The following is a 16162-nucleotide window of genomic DNA, read 5'->3' on the forward strand; positions in this document are numbered from 1 at the left end:
TAGTATGATCATTTGATTATGCTTCCTGCATAATACAAAGCATAGGACTTTCCTCAGCATTCACTGCAACTAAGCCAACCGCACCTTCAAGTTCAGTCAAAGAGTAGTTTCCCTCACCCAATGATATAAAACAATGAACGAGAAAAGGAATATAATAATATATGAGCTTTATGATTAATTCTCTATTTGTTTTTACTTATTCTCTATTAGAACTTAGAGGTCTGAGAAAAGTTTTTCTTTCTTATTAATTTCCTAGATTGCTTATTTTAATATTATCATAGACTCTACCTAGACAGCAGTTCTGCAGAGGCAGCTCCCAGTGAAGCACTGTTTAATGAAGCTTTTAGATGAAAAAAATTGAAACCAAATAAGAGAAATGGTTTGGTTTTTTCAGAGGTAAGTACTTTGAATTTCAAAGCATCAATAGTGTATACAGAAATCTTTCCACTGAGGAAGATTAAATTGTTTTTAAACACTTAAAAGTGTGTTCTTAATTTCCCTGAGAATTCATACTTATATCTTGAAGGTAAAACCATCAAGGTAGAATCAATTCATTTTTAAGAATGTTCTGAAAGAGTGAAAATAATAATAGGAGAATACAATATTGTAACCTAAGATATGTTTCCTGACCATATATACCACCACAGAAAAAGCTGAAATGAAAAAGTATGTTCTCTCTTCCAATAGGGCAGCCTAAAATAACTTACTAGCCTTAGTTTTATACTTATTGCTTCATGTATTTCCATATGCATTTCATTAAACCTCTCAATAGCATTCCAAGTAAACTCAGAGGTTCATCTGGGGGACAGAGATATATATCTCGATCAAAAATCACAAACTTCAACCACAGTTTCAGACTAGCTATACTACTTTCTGCTAATGTATTAATGGAGTGGAGAGAGCACTCTGGCCTGCCAAAAGTAGGATACCACTTCAGGATGAGCTCCAGATGCCATGACACCATTGACAACACTGTGAGATTAGCCACCAGTTCGTGTATGCCTACATTTTATGGACAGCTAAATTTCAGTGTCCAAATATGAAGCTGAATCCCACATCCTCTCTCAATTTTTTCTCTTACAAGAAAGATACCACAGAAGACTACAGTGAATTACTCCAACATTACAAGGACTTTTAGTCCTGTTTATCAAATATTAACCCAAACACAATCTTATATCATAATTGCCTTTAAAATATATCTTCTTTCTCTTCTTTCATATAGATCTCTGCTGTCATTGCAGAGAAGATAAAGATACTTTGCTCAGATTTATTTCTAAGAGGCTTGATTTCTGTGGGTCTCTCAGCTCCAGAACTTATGCTTCACCGGTACTTCAAAAAAGTCATTGAAAGCTTGCTCTCTTTTTAACTACCTTCTTTCCTCTATCCATTTGTATAGCATCATGCTAAATGCCTACTTTATCAGCTATAATCATGGAAAAAAATTATTCCAGAAGAACATACTGAAGAGGAATATTTGCGGGGGGGGGGGGGGGGGGGAATCACTTCCAATCTATTACCTTTTTATTGTTGCTTATGTGTGATTCTGAGCTTTTCTCAGTTTCCTTTTTGACAGCTTCCTGGAGATCAGAGGCTTGTTGTATATATGTTAAAGCTGCCAGTATCTCATCTTCTAACAATATTACATCTTCAAAGGAAATTGGCCATCCCAAATTCTCTAAAGCCCCCAGCAAAGCTTCTTTATGCTGCATATATTGGACTGGCCCATCCTCTTTAAATCTTAAAAAAATATATTTTTTAAAAATTAGTAATCACAAGTAGGAAGAATTTTAATTTTAACAGTACTTTACAAATAGAATCACAAAGCATAAAGGCAGAATAAAACATAAGATTCATCCAATCTATCTTCTGTATGCCACAACTTATCGCGTTTCATTCAGCTACTGCTGTGTCTGGTCAAACAATCACATCTGACTTAACCAGATCTCATAGAAAGACATTGTCAGGGTTTAATCCCAGCCAGCAACTAAGCCCCACATAGCTGCTTGCTCACTCCCCCCAGGTGGAATGGGGGAGAGAATTGGAAGAGTAAAAGTGAGAAAACTCATGGACTGAGATAAAGATAGCTTAATAAAAAGCTGTGCACACAAGCAAAGCAAAACAAGGAATTCATTCACTGCTTCCCATAGGCCCACAGGTGTTCAGCCATCTCCAGGGAAGCAGGGCTCCATCACACATAACAGTGACTTGGGAAGACAAAAGTGATCACTCAGAATGTCCCCCCCCTTCCTTCTTCTTCCCCCAGCTTTATATGCTGAGCATGATGCCATATGGAGTGGGATACCCCTCTAGTCAGCTGGGGTCAGCTGTCCCAGCTGTGTCCCCTCCTAATTCCTTGTTCACCCCCACCCTGCTCGCTGGTGGGGTGGTGTGAGAAGCAGAAAAGGCCTCGACTCTGTGTAAGCACTGCTCAGCAATAACTGAAACATCCCTGAAGTATCAACACTCTTTCCAGCACAAATGCAAAACATAGCCCCATACCACGTACTATGAAGAAAATTAACTCTACCCCAGCCAAAACCAGCACATACAGAGCAATTCAAGTGGCTGAGCATAGATGTCTGGTGCCATTTTAGATGTCCTAGAATATGTGAGGCATCAATAAAGAACTTGCAGATACGACTGAGAAATTATGGAAATCCCTGTCCATTCTGGAGCAGCAGCCAGGGTGAAGTGGCAAGCATCTAGACAATCTAAAATATTAGTGTCCTGATTTGCCACATCAGTCTTCACTGATCACATAAAAAAGATACAATCTCCTGCTGCTTATTCCTATGTCAGTTCTGCACTGCTCAATTTTACTCAGTGATCAGGAGTTTGCTTCCATCCATGCCAGTGGATTGATTATGCAAATGTCCACTAAAGAGCCAGCTTGAAGCTACACACTACACACACCTTTATAAAGGTATTTATAAACCGAAAGGTGAATTAGATACAGTCATCTTGATAAAAAACAAACCAAACCCTCCAAAATCCAGAACAGGTAGAATTCTTTATATCTCCAATTGGAAGTAACATACTTCATTTTAGAACTCAAAAAGTAGCTCTTCTTCTTTTGTGGCTCTTCTCTACAGCTGTGCCAACATTTAAAAAAATGTGAAAGCTAGAACTGGAGAGAGTATTTAAGTGTCTGTCTTACCAACACATGCAACCATGGTGATGCCTATCGTGTTGCCCTACCCTTTGCTATCTCTCTGCTCCTCAGGAACTGCTTTGTATTGAAATTAACCTGACTGGTATAGTTACTAGATTTTGTTCTCTATTACCTGAATCCATTATTAATTTATAATCAATGACAAGCTAACTTATCTCCTGAGTTGGACCTCTCAAACATTTTGAACACAAGCATAATATTACCACTTCTCCAGTAAATTTGGATTTCCCTAGTAACATTTTAATACATACTAGTGAACCAGAAATTCCCTCAATCAATTATTTCAGGACTCATGTGATGAAGTTAGTAGACTTTGTTTATTATTCTCTCCTTCTGGATTACTAATTTTGAAAGTATATTGTCATCCTTTTGTAATACATGAATGTGATCATTCAAATTGTAAATTCAGAAAAGAAATAGATCAAATATTTCAATTTCTATGCACCAATATTAATAATTTTAATATGCCCCTCTAGCAGCAGACTGTGGAATTGCTAGGACTTTTTTTTCCTTATATACATAATTGGCCATATGCTACCAACAGTAAAATATTTTGGATACCACCCTGTCAAGTTTCTGTACTCTACAACTCATTGTCTATCAACAGACATCTATTTCTTTTTTTTTTTAATTATATGCTGTTCTTTTGTTTAGCAGCTTTCACTTCCTCTCTGCACCAGAATGGGGTTTTAGTTCTCTTTATTGATGACAGAACTGTGTATTTTTTGCTCATTAGATTAAGTTTTCTTAAAAGCATTCTAGTTTTCATTCCCATTTTTCTGCCTAGGAATATTTCACACCCATTCAGTTTTCATTAATTGATCTTCACTTTATTCTCTGAAGGAAACAGACACTAACTTCACTGATGTCAGTCCTGTTTATACAGTCACTTGTTTTCTAAATCAATATACAGAAATAAGCTAGTTAAAGTACTACAAACTTACAGTGTGATATACGGTTCCAGCACAAGCTGTAAAGGTGCTTATTATACCTTTACAAACGAGCCACTGAAGTGCTCTATACAGGATGAGACAAGATTTACCTTGATGCCAAAGGCAATGACATGCTGCCCTACCAAGGCCCTGCCACTTGACACTGATTTAGACCGGCACCATTCAAATGGAATGCAAGTCCTTCCCTTTAAAATTAATCAGCACTGCAAGAAGAAGGTCCAGAATTTCATATTACTCCATATCACGTATACATTTTTGAGAGTAAGGTATAGTTATGAAATATTTGAAAATAAAACCAGTTGGTTACAGAAATAGTGACAAAAAATTATCAAATATTTATGACTAGCCTTTCAGAGGTAAGTTAGAAAACCAAAAGGTGATAGCTTACTTGTCTCTTTCCTCCTGAGATAGTGCTCTCCAAATAATTAGGTTTAGGCGCCTATTAAAGAAAGCAAAGCAGTTTTTGAGGGAATGCAGTTCCTTGTGCATCTGATCATCTCAAAACTAGCAAATAAACACAGTTTCTCAAGATATCTGCACTGATTTGTATTCAAAGAGCACTGTATCATCAAATTGTATCCTTTTCATTCAGCTATGAAATGATCAACTGCAAGAGAAGATGGGAAAACAGCATCTTCCATCAAGTAGCAGCATGACTATTTCAGGGTCACGGAAGGATTAATAGCAATCACTGCTGCTTCCTGCCAGGATTTTCTATGGATGGTTCTCTTCAGCACCAGCAAGCTAAATCAAATAACAGAACTGACTAAATGTCAGTTAAGCTAAGCACAGTTGTTCCAATTAAACAGTTTCAGAAAACTGTAGCCTGAAGACATGTGGAGAGCGATGCTAATTTTTTTTTCTGTTCAGATAACCCCTCAGTTGTGCCATTCAGATTTCTATTCATTAAACTCTGGCTATGAAGAAAAACTACTGACAGGAAAACAGAAGTGATTATCCCAAAGCAATGCAGTTCTGAGATCTTTTAAAAACACCACTAAACTTTCCACTTTTGCTTTTTAGACATAAATTATAAACTCATTAGGTCATCTAGTTTACATTTTTCTCTATTAACATCTCAAACAATTAAGCCATTACTCATTTCATACTATACAAATAAACCTCTACTGATGATTCTAACTGCTGTAAGTCTAGAAAAATTTCCAAACTTGCTTTGGAAATACAAGAATAAATTCATTGTTAGGAAAAATTCAGATTGTAACCATTAGATTTTTAACAGTCTTGCCAGATTTACTGGTGCATGTACAAAAAAGCTCATTAACACCAGATTTTGAATATGAATTTCTTGATGATTCATATCTACTAGAAACCAAACCCCAGCATTTTTAGAATGTAAATTACTTAGTTCATTCACAATGTGCAGTCTCAGCATGCTCAACTGCCTATTCTATACTTTTAAATGTGCACACTCATAACTAACTTATCTGTAAAAGCTTCTGGCTATACAAGATCATACACATTTTGAAGCTTCCAGAGTTTTTCTCCTTCAATACTGGATATTCTCTTTGTCAGAGCACAAAATTTCTGCCCTCACCACTTTTTCTCCCTCTAAATCTGTCAATCTGCGTATGGGGAAGATATTGTCATGCTTGCTTCTGTTCTTGAATCCTGCATGCCCTAATGTATTGTCTCATCCATAGATGTCAGAATAAATTTGTGACCAATCATTATTCACAGAGCTGAACTGCAGCCTTTGTAAATTCAATTACTGGAAAAATACCGTGGCATTTATAGCAAAATAAATTGGATTGGGTTGCTGTTTCACATGTAGAGGAAAAGCAATGAGAACTTGTTTTTACACTGCTGATTATAAGGATCTTCAGGCAGCTCTCTCTTCCATACACCTCTTTCACAGAAGTAGGGAACTCAATCCTTCTATTGTAAATACACGGATTCATTGACCTCTATGGGGTCATAAGTAAACAGTACTCCCAATCACCAAAGTTTAAGGGAGACTGTGAAAAAGCTGTCAGTAGATCATCAGAGTTTAACCAGAAAACACTTTTCTTTCCCCAAAAACTGAAGTCAATAAATGTAAAATATTCAATGGTATGGCACAGCAATGAAAAACTTGAATTTTTTTCAGAAGTCACCATTAAATATACACCCCTTGAACCTTATGTCAAAATGAATGACAAATATAGATTTCTGTGAATTCTTCATCAGCCTGATAACAGTATTGTCTCAGTGACAGAGCACACAAAAACAACAGATTTTTATTCACTGAATTTCATTAATATTAGACATAGCAAGCAGCATTTGTAAATCATAATTCTTGATTTTTATCACAAAAGATGGATACATTTAGGGATAGGAAATGGAAATGAAAAACAGAGCTATTACATGCTTTAAAAAGAACTGGTATGATCATAGAGCTACAGAGGGAAAAAAAAACTTAAAGGGCTTCAGTGGAATTCATCAGAAAACAAAGACTAAACACTTGTCATCAAGGGGTTTTTGGTCATATAATTACATCTGTAAATGTTATTAGAATACAACCTGAAAAAGATATTTATTAAAACAATTTAGTCAAAGCTCTCACAAGGTTACTGAATGACATTAGTAGTCAAATAATTGCATGACTTCAAAAAAATGCACAAAGTTACATCAAGGAAAGAAATAACTTATGTTATTCTTTTATGTTATTCTATTATGTTATTCTTTTATGTATAACCTAATGTCCTTGTCCTGTTCACTTCTGATGTGCTTTTACCAACTTTTAATTAATAAGCACAACATATCTGTCTCAGAAAAAAAAAAAAAAATGCTCATGTCTTGTAGGTTCCTCAGTTATATTCTTGCATCCATACTTAGGTGCTAGGCAGCTGGCAGCAAAAAGCAGGCCACTAATTTAATTGCCAGTCTATGGATTTAGGAGCTTAATTGTAAGTTAGAAGTCTAGCTAGCACTGTACATTTCAGGGAGATTCCTCCCCAGGGATTATTGCTTTCAGATTTATGCCCAGAAAGTAAAAGAATTTATCTTTTTTTGTCATTGAACAAACATAATACGAGCAACATGTTATTTATTATCTCCTTGCCTATTACCTGTTTTTTCCTTTTGCATTATTTTTTGAAGAAAATAAACATTTCTCCTACAGGTTGATGGTGGATTAAAGTGTGTCAATGGGCAGAATTACCAGTATTGAGCAAAGCATGTGTGAGCAAATACCCACTACATAAGAAAAATCTGAAATTAGACTGCAAACATGATAAATTTCTGATAAGCAGACTTGCCTTTCATAGGATTTAATTGCTTGTTCCAGCTTCTTTTTATAGGCATCAGGATTCACTGCCTGAGGATTAATTAGTGTGATCCGCTTCTTGTTGCTGACATGGGCCAAAGGTAGCATCTATTACACAATAAAAGAAAAAGACTTCATTTATCATACACTTTTTCCTCTACCAGAATAACTGAATGCCCATGAGTCCATGTCCAAGGATCAGAGCAGCCAGAAGGAACACTGGAAGGCTGCAAAAAGAAAGATTTGAGCACCCTAGAGAAATGTCAGAATTAAGACATACTTTCCCACCTGTTAATAAAATCTTCTGAAATGATACAATTCCTTTATGCAGAAGTTGCAAATTAAGATTCCTAACTACCAGTTAATTGTAACTAAATCAATACTGTCAAACAACTTACTCTAATAATGGAAGGTAGGTCAGAAGGGAGCCAAGCATGTCTAGATTATGACCATATTCCAGACTGTATTGTTTTAAAATAACACTCTCTTATACTTATTGGCACCTAATTCTAGCATACAGGTGTGACGTTTATTTAAGTTTATTTAATACTCTTATTCTGGAGGACCATATTTTCTGAGGAATTCGAGTACTAAAGATGGAGAGAGATGTTTTTCACCATCACACTGATCACCAGAGTGAAAAAGGTGGATATTGTTCACTGAAACTAGTCTTAAATAACCACAACAAGGCTTAGGAACCTAACCAGGTTGCTCAGAATCAGGAACTTCAATACCTTTCAAATCTCACAATACGGCATTGACATAAGTCAACTTCATTATAAAATAGGAAGTCATACACTTACAAGTAGATCTTGAAAAGGGAGAGAAAAGGGTAGAAAAGGATGACAGAGGAGGAAAGATGCCTTCCTATCTCTCAGTTCAAAGTCCCACTATCCTTCAGCCTCTTAAAATACTCAGCAGTTCATGTAAGAAAACCTGTTATATATATCAACATCCTGATGATGACTATAAACAGAAAAAAATCCATGAAAGACATGGAAAAGATGGAGAATGTTACTCTCCCCAAAACTGTCTTCAACACATACGGTTGAGTGGGAAGCTTCTCCAAGTGCCTGTCTGAGTTCAGGATATAGATGACAAAAAGATGGATGAGGTTCAATTTAGATAAAACTAAAAACCCCTGTTGGGGAAATAAGGCAAGCAATCCTAAAATAAAACAATATGAAGATTTCTTTAATTGAGAAAATTTTTCAGTGATGTTTTATTTGTGTTTGAATCATCACAGCCTAGCTGGATTCCAAATGACTGCTGTATGACCATTTTTTCAGGAGTAGTGGTGTGACTTTATATTCCCCTCTCTTTCTGAGGACATCTCTCTGATTAATAAATCTGTGCCCAAACAGTGCCAGACCACATCAAAGCTCCTAATATTAAATTAATCTTAAGATCACTTAGAAGCTAAAGTTAATGGGAACATGTCAGTGAAATATCTTGCCAGAGACAGATGAGGCAAATCTCTGCCCAGAACTGTGAGCCATGAAATCTGGTTACCTGTCATTTCTAAGGGGGTGTTTGAAAGCTTAAATCAAGGAACTAAGAATACCCCACTTCCAGTTTCATACTGCCATGGTTGTGGTCTGCTATGTTACTCAAACCAAGTTAAAAGTTCAGCAGGGCTTCACCATGTAGAAGCCCTCTCCTACATTCCCAGAGTAACTCCAAGTACAAACAGCATCATTTGCAAAATAAATATTTACTATAGTTTGAATAGAATATGAGGGGCAGACAAACATAAACACATTATTACAATACTGAAGAATAAAACCAGAACAGAATGTGTTCTTACCAAATAGTAAACTTGAAATATTAAGCATACTTCTAAAGCAATGAAAACTGCTCATGAAGTCAAGTGAAATTTGACAGATTCAGCAGAAAGAAATCACAGGGAAGCTTTTTTAGTGACAAAATGTTTTGTCATTTTTAAAATTAAATACTTAAACTTCCATATCAAAAGAATTCACTTGTTTCAAAATGGCCTTTATTTCAAACCCAAAATTTCAAATTTCTAAAGACAAAAGCAAAGCACAACAACCCTATAAAAGTCTTTGTTATTTTAGACCAAGCAAAGATGGTTTTGTTGGCTGAATCTGAACCTGATTCTTTTGAGCAAAGCATTGAGTCAAAATTCCATGACTCGCAAAGCTGTCTTTAAGATGCCACAGACGCCACAATCTGCAACAGATACCCACATGATTCTATAGGGAAGGTTTGCTTCTATAGCACAATTTAGACAAGCCCCCAAGTCTTTTTTTTTTTTTTTTCTGGATATGAATCTGATGGTAGTTTAATGAATTAACCTCTTTGAAATAACTCAGGTGAAACTGACAGGTCACACAGAACAGAAAACAACAGGTCAGCCTCCTGTTAATGAACAGTTGTCATGGAAACCTTTTGTTTGCTGCATCTCCAAGGTGAGAAAACTGCTCACAGTTACTCCATCATCACTGCTAGCAAAGGCTGAAAATCAAAATTTTACTATCCCCAGAAAAGCAAACACGGATGTTTGCATTCCACAACAAGAAAACTAAGGTATCAGAAGGAAGAATGCAAAAATGTCTCTACATTTATTATCGTCTATGAAGTCTTCTGAAGTACTGGAATAATCAAGATTCTGTTCATGTCTTCTATTCAAACTCTATGTCTAATCTCAGAACCTATTTTCGGCTTTTCCTTTATATGCTGGCATGAAGCTTGAGGGAGAGTAGGTTCCACAGCTCATAAATTCTACTGTTTCCACCTCATGTGCAACTCCCAACCTTCTTTTTCCTTTCTATACTCTGCTTGAGATCCAGAAAAACCCATGCCTCTACACACAGAACAATAATTCTCCACTGCCTGAGCAACCGAGTGTCTTTAGACAACTAATAGGGTTTAGCAGGTACGAAAAAATGGTAAAAACTATATGCTATTTTGTGTTTATATCCCTGAATCTAAAGAAAGCCCATGGATCACTGTTTGGATTCTGTACAGCAGCTGTTCATTCTAAGAACACTGAACTTAATTCAGCCCTGAACTAGACTACCATAAGCTCCCGTGAACTGCCATTAAAAATTACTTGTACATAGCACTTGCTGAATCATGGTTTCGACTATTTTCAATGATCACTGTTTTACAGATTACCATTTTTTGCAAATAGCAGTTCAAACACAGCTCAGTATTGTCTGGAAAGGATTCACAGGAGTCTTTATTTAGAAACATGGAAGAAAAAGTTCTACTTCATAGGTGTATTCAGAAGATGGGGAAAGAAGTGACTGCTCAGAAATCACACGTAAGAGTTATGTGAAAGTCACAGTGTCTTTTGTTTGACATTTCACTTACAGTAGATCATTTTGTACAGTTTTGTAATTACTGAATGCCTGGATTTTTTTGATAAATGGCTATTTTACATCTGAAGTGTTAAAATGTACGTTTTTAAATGCTTTTGATACAAAAAGCTACCTTTTTATTGCATTCCAAAAAAATCGCTCACACTTCAGAAAAATCCTTACAGAACTTGGGTTTGACTTGGTTTTACTAAAACAGAGGATCTGGTTTTGCTTCCACAATCTGCATGCTATAGAAAAAAATTCTCATTCTTGAATTTAAAAAACAAACATGAAAATTTTAAAATGTACAAATTTGTACATTTGTTATAAATATTTTACTTAGCTCTATATCACATCCTATTACAAAACCCTTACAAAACCCTTGCTCACCCCTTATTATTTAAGATGCTGTTTAGCTTTTTCTTTGAGCATTGTTTAAAGAAAAAACTCTTATTAATGGAAATGAGCTGCAACATATTTACAGGACCTTCATAGGATGCATCATACAAGAAGAATTAGAGCAACTTGCCACAAATGGATTTCCTTTAAGTGGAATGGCAGTTAGAGCTTCATGATACACAATTCATTGTGAATTTCGCACAATCTCATAATTGTCTACACCTATCATAATTAAAATTTAATTACTGAATTCCAATACTTTTCAAAGGGTCTTAGCAGTCTCATGTAAACCTTGAGAATGCACAAATCCACAAACTGTGCACCTGCACAGTTTTCCAAATGACTTTATGGACCTAAAATACATAATCCAGTGAATTAATATGTATCAGTAGAGGCTGTGGTGCTCAAAAAATTGCTGAACACCTGATGGCTGCACACTGCCATCAACTGGTAACTGTAAAAGAAAAATATATAGCTCTAAAACTTGTTAAAGTCTGCAAGAAATACTATTAACTATCAGTTTTATCTTCTTATTAATGCATGAATGAACATTCAGATATGCATTATATATTTAGTGCACATCAACCATCTACAATGAACAATAGAGAATGTAATTATGACATTTATAGAAATGAATAAAAAAATCCTTTTGAAAACAGTACCAAGCTTTGAGTTTGACTGAAACAGCATAAGAGCTTTACCTCATCAAATACTTTAGAAACTACATGCTTGTCCAGAACTGGGGTGTATTTGGTATCATGAGGGACAGCTGTAGGAGCTAAGGCATCCATGATGGTGAGTCGCCTGGCAACCAAGCCATGGGTCTTTAACCAAAGAGCCGAAGAGATATCTAGAGAACTAGAAAAAAGAGACAGTAAGATGTAGCACGAGGTAGAAATACATTTGAGAAGTTTGAAATGACTGAAGAAAAATATAAACTGCAATTTTTGTGATGTATCTATATGTGCACACACATACCTTTTCAAAGGCCTTTTCACAGCTTTCTTCATTTTTGTATCTACGATAAAACATTTGCATTTCATTATCTCACTTTTTGTGCACACAGAAGTATACATAAATAAGCTGACATATAATAGCATCATTTTTTTATTTGAGCCTACTAGCAATGTCACAAAGAGTACTCAATCATGTCTATTTCAGTTGCTAAATTGATCAATGAGAATTATGTTGCCTGTGTTTCTTGGCGCTTGATCAATAGTAACAGTGTTACTATATGCCTCACAAGCCCTAATTAATCAATGAGGAAATTTATAAAATAGGTGGGGAATAATTTAATTTTAAAAAAAATGAACTTTGTATGTATTTATTTCTTATAACCCAAAAAGAAAAATTAACCAGTTTATTACCCAATTCAAGATGTGATACCAAGTACTATCACTAATGAGATGGCCAGCAGTGGCTAATTTAATCTATATCGCTATGAAGATCTGTATAAAATGTATATAAAGAACTAAAAATAAGACACTGAAATGTTAAAAATTCAAACATCTTTAAGTATCATAGGTGAGGTTTTAGAACCACTTAGAGGATGTATCATAAAGTTCAGAGTTGCAAGAATTACTGAGAGAAATGAAGACTATCTGGATGTATATCCAAGAGCCATTGGAAATACTTTTGTCTCTATATACGCATCTGTTCCAGAGAGCATGGTTTTTTGCAAGGCTAAGAAAAGTGCAACCTCCTTTTATCATTGGTAGCATAGAATTAGAACCACCACTCCCATCTTTAACCTCAACATTAAGCATAACTACAAATTACCGTATCACAACAACAATCCATTACTGTATAACAAGATTCTCAAAATCTATTTGTTCTGGTGATAAGACGCAACAGTGATATCCTTTCAGGAGTCTAAGGCATAGCTGTATCACAGCTGCCGCATACTGTGGACATAACTAAGCTGTTGTAAACTGAATAGTTTGGGCACTGGCAGGAGTCTGGCCACAGCTGTAAGGACCTTGTTACAATACCCTCCTGTGTGTTCAGCCCTCTGCATCCCTGCTGCGTTCCAGTCCTTTGTACTGCAGGTCTGCACAGTTTTGCTTCAAATGAGGCATCATTAGTTACAAATGCAGCAGAAGAAATGTTACCGTCAGTTCCACTCAGAGCTTCCTGTTCTGTCAACTTCCCTTTGAAAATGGTTGTATGCTTCACACTCTTTTTAACAGAAAAACTCTTTTTTTCAGGAGATGTTCCCTCCTCTGGGCTTTCTTTCCTAGATTTCACACTATGGCTCAGGATTCGCAGCAGACTTGTCTTTGTTTGCTCTGTAGATGTTGAAAGGGAAAGAAAGGAAGAGCTAACTTACTGCTCAAATACACATCTGGGATTTTTGAGTTCGTCTTTGGTATCCGGTCCCGATTTTTAAGGGACTGCCTACACAAGACCTCAAACACAAAATTACTTCAGCACTAATTTGTACTTTGTACTTTGTATTTTCCCAAGGATGAAGACTTCTTTTACGTCAGCTGGGTAAACTTGGTTTCAGACTGCATACAAAGGATACTTCAAAGAGAAACATAGCATTTCAGGTGTAGTAAGGAGAAATATTAGTGTAAGAAATGCTGTAACCAGTGAAACATAGAACAGGTCTTCATTCTTGCCAAAGATGTACTTATTTAGAATAAAAAGAGGTAAGGGTTTAAGATCTACTATTAAAAAACTGTTACAGAGCTTTCAAAACGTCCTGTCAAAATGGTTAATGTGTCATTGCAGGGCCTGTGATGAAGCACAGATGAGCAGACATTTGTCTGTCTGTTTGGGTCAAATGAGTAAGATGGCTGAAATGAAATTAGTTAGAATTTCAGAAAGATGATTATTTAAATCATCAAAGGCTTCATTTGTTCCTACAATGAGGGATGCTTTATGCTGTTTTTAACAGAATCTTGTCAAGTTAGTGAGTACATTCTGCTAACAACTACAGTACATTTTAGTCTTACCTGCATATAATGCTTTCTTCCTTCGGGCTGGACTGTCAGCAGTGGTTTGCCAGACTTGCTGATGTGGTGTCAGCGCTGGCTCTTCTGAAGCACAGCATGCCCTGCTGCTAAGAGTAGTACTCAGGTCTTCAACATGTTTGGTTACAGAAGACACAATATGTGTGTGCTTGTGATTAGTGCTGTAAGTGATGAAAAGAAGAAACAAGCAAGATACTACTTCAAACATGTAACACTGGTTTAAAAAATGCTAAGCTGAAGTTTTCTGGTAATTTAAATATTTATTTCAAATGCTTCTAACAGTGCAAAATATCTTCTCTGTTATCTTTGTCTGCATTTCAAAGGAGAGTTCAAAGGAGGTTAAAATATCCATATTTTTTTAAACTATTTTGAAGTCGTTTCTTAGTCTATTTAAAAGATTTTCACTACTTTTAAGGCAACACTTCGTACTTTTAATAGGGTCAGAATGTTCTGTAATAGCCACTTTGAAACCTGAGGGAAAGAGTAAACTGATCATCAGCAATGAAAATAACTGACACGCACCTATATCCCCACATTAATAAAAAATAAAATATGCAAATTCTGAAATAAACACATCTACATTTTCATACTGGACATGCTACCTGCTCTTCCACACATTGGAAATCATTCCACAGCACTCTCCACTTTTAATTTATTTTACCTTCTTTTTAATACATTTATTTTAACTTACTCTTTTTAATAGATTTCTGTCTTTAAAATCTGATTTTTTTAATGTCCTTTGCTGCTTTTGTACTATTACTGCACAGATAAATAAGTCACCAGGCAAGCTATTTTTTTATTAAGGCTGTGCTCTTGTAGAGATTACAAGTAACTTCATGTCTGAAGCTAGGTCTGTGTTTATTCCCCAAACAGAAACTCAGTATAATCAGACATGCAGAAAACTTTTCCACAGTGGCTCAGGAGTCTGCCTTCAGTATGCTGTGGAAGAACCTCCTTTTGAATGGTCATTCTTGGCACCATGAGATTTGCAACATGTTTTTCAACAGATGCCAAACATAAAGCTATTTTTAACTATGAGATTACCTATCTTTTGATAAAAAGCAAGGTTAAATATGGCATGAACATACAGACACACATTGTAAAATAAAAAATGTGGAAAGAAGTAAGCTGAATTTCATTCATGGTGTTTGCCATCATTTAAACAAATACATTTGTACATAATTTATGTTTCAATCAGCATAACCCAATGAGTGGCAATTTAGTCATGAAATACCAAGCCAGCTCTACCTATAGGACAATAATTTTTTGTGAATTGTCTAGGTCAGAGAGAGCAACTTTACCATGTGCTGGAGACAGAAAAATATTTTCACCTCTTTGTTTTAATTTAGTAATTTTGCTAATAATTTGAGACTATTGAGATATTTGAGATCATTTTGTTTCAGTCATCACAGTATTAGTGTATTTTTCCAGATTTTTTATTTCCATTACTGTAACTGTTTAAAAAAACCCAAAACAACAACTTTTCTTCTTAAAAGAGGAGAATGTCAGAAGTTAAAAATGAAATACAATGAAAAAGGAGAAATGTAACAGATAGCTCCTATCTCTTATTAACATAATAGCAGTATGAGGACATACTTATTCTGTGGATCATTTTCTCCATTACAACAATCCATCATTAGACATTCAGCATGAATGGTCTTCACTTTCTCTAGGTCTCTTTCTCCTTGTTCAATCTCTCTTTTCAAAAGATCTATGTCTTCAGTCTAACAAAAAAGAAAATCAAATGTTTAATTACAATTGCTCTTAAACATGTTTCATTTCTGAACTGAAACTATGCAAGTTCCGATAATAATTTTAAATAATGACTCAGCTAGGACAGCTGCAAAATTCTGTATATTTTTTCAGGTAGTCTCTTGTGCTTGGCAACACAGCCTTTCAAATCATTCTTCCTTTTTAGGAAAAGGACAAACATTCCCTAACAAGCCAGTTACCCCTTGAGAGATGAACAGCCATATTTCTGAATAATTTAATGAGGTCAGTAGCTCCCCTCATTCCAAGCAAGCAAGCAAATAATTAAGCAAATAAAGAAAATACAATACAAGATATGT

At 35.5% G+C, this 16162-nt stretch overlaps 1 protein-coding gene across 1 annotated transcript in view; it reads right to left on the reverse strand.

Moving 5' to 3' along the window:
* VWA3B (von Willebrand factor A domain containing 3B) overlaps positions 1-16162 on the reverse strand; it is a 66561-nt gene that overhangs the window by 13748 nt on the left and 36651 nt on the right. Inside the window, 8 exon segments of the mRNA XM_074816911.1 lie at positions 1518-1737; positions 4514-4564; positions 7383-7498; positions 11817-11973; positions 12094-12133; positions 13227-13403; positions 14076-14254; positions 15690-15817. Coding sequence (XP_074673012.1) covers positions 1518-1737; positions 4514-4564; positions 7383-7498; positions 11817-11973; positions 12094-12133; positions 13227-13403; positions 14076-14254; positions 15690-15817 — 1068 coding nt within the window.

The sequence above is a fragment of the Strix aluco genome, chromosome 2, assembly GCF_031877795.1.
Source record: "Strix aluco isolate bStrAlu1 chromosome 2, bStrAlu1.hap1, whole genome shotgun sequence".
Taxonomy (NCBI): Eukaryota; Metazoa; Chordata; class Aves; order Strigiformes; family Strigidae; genus Strix; species Strix aluco.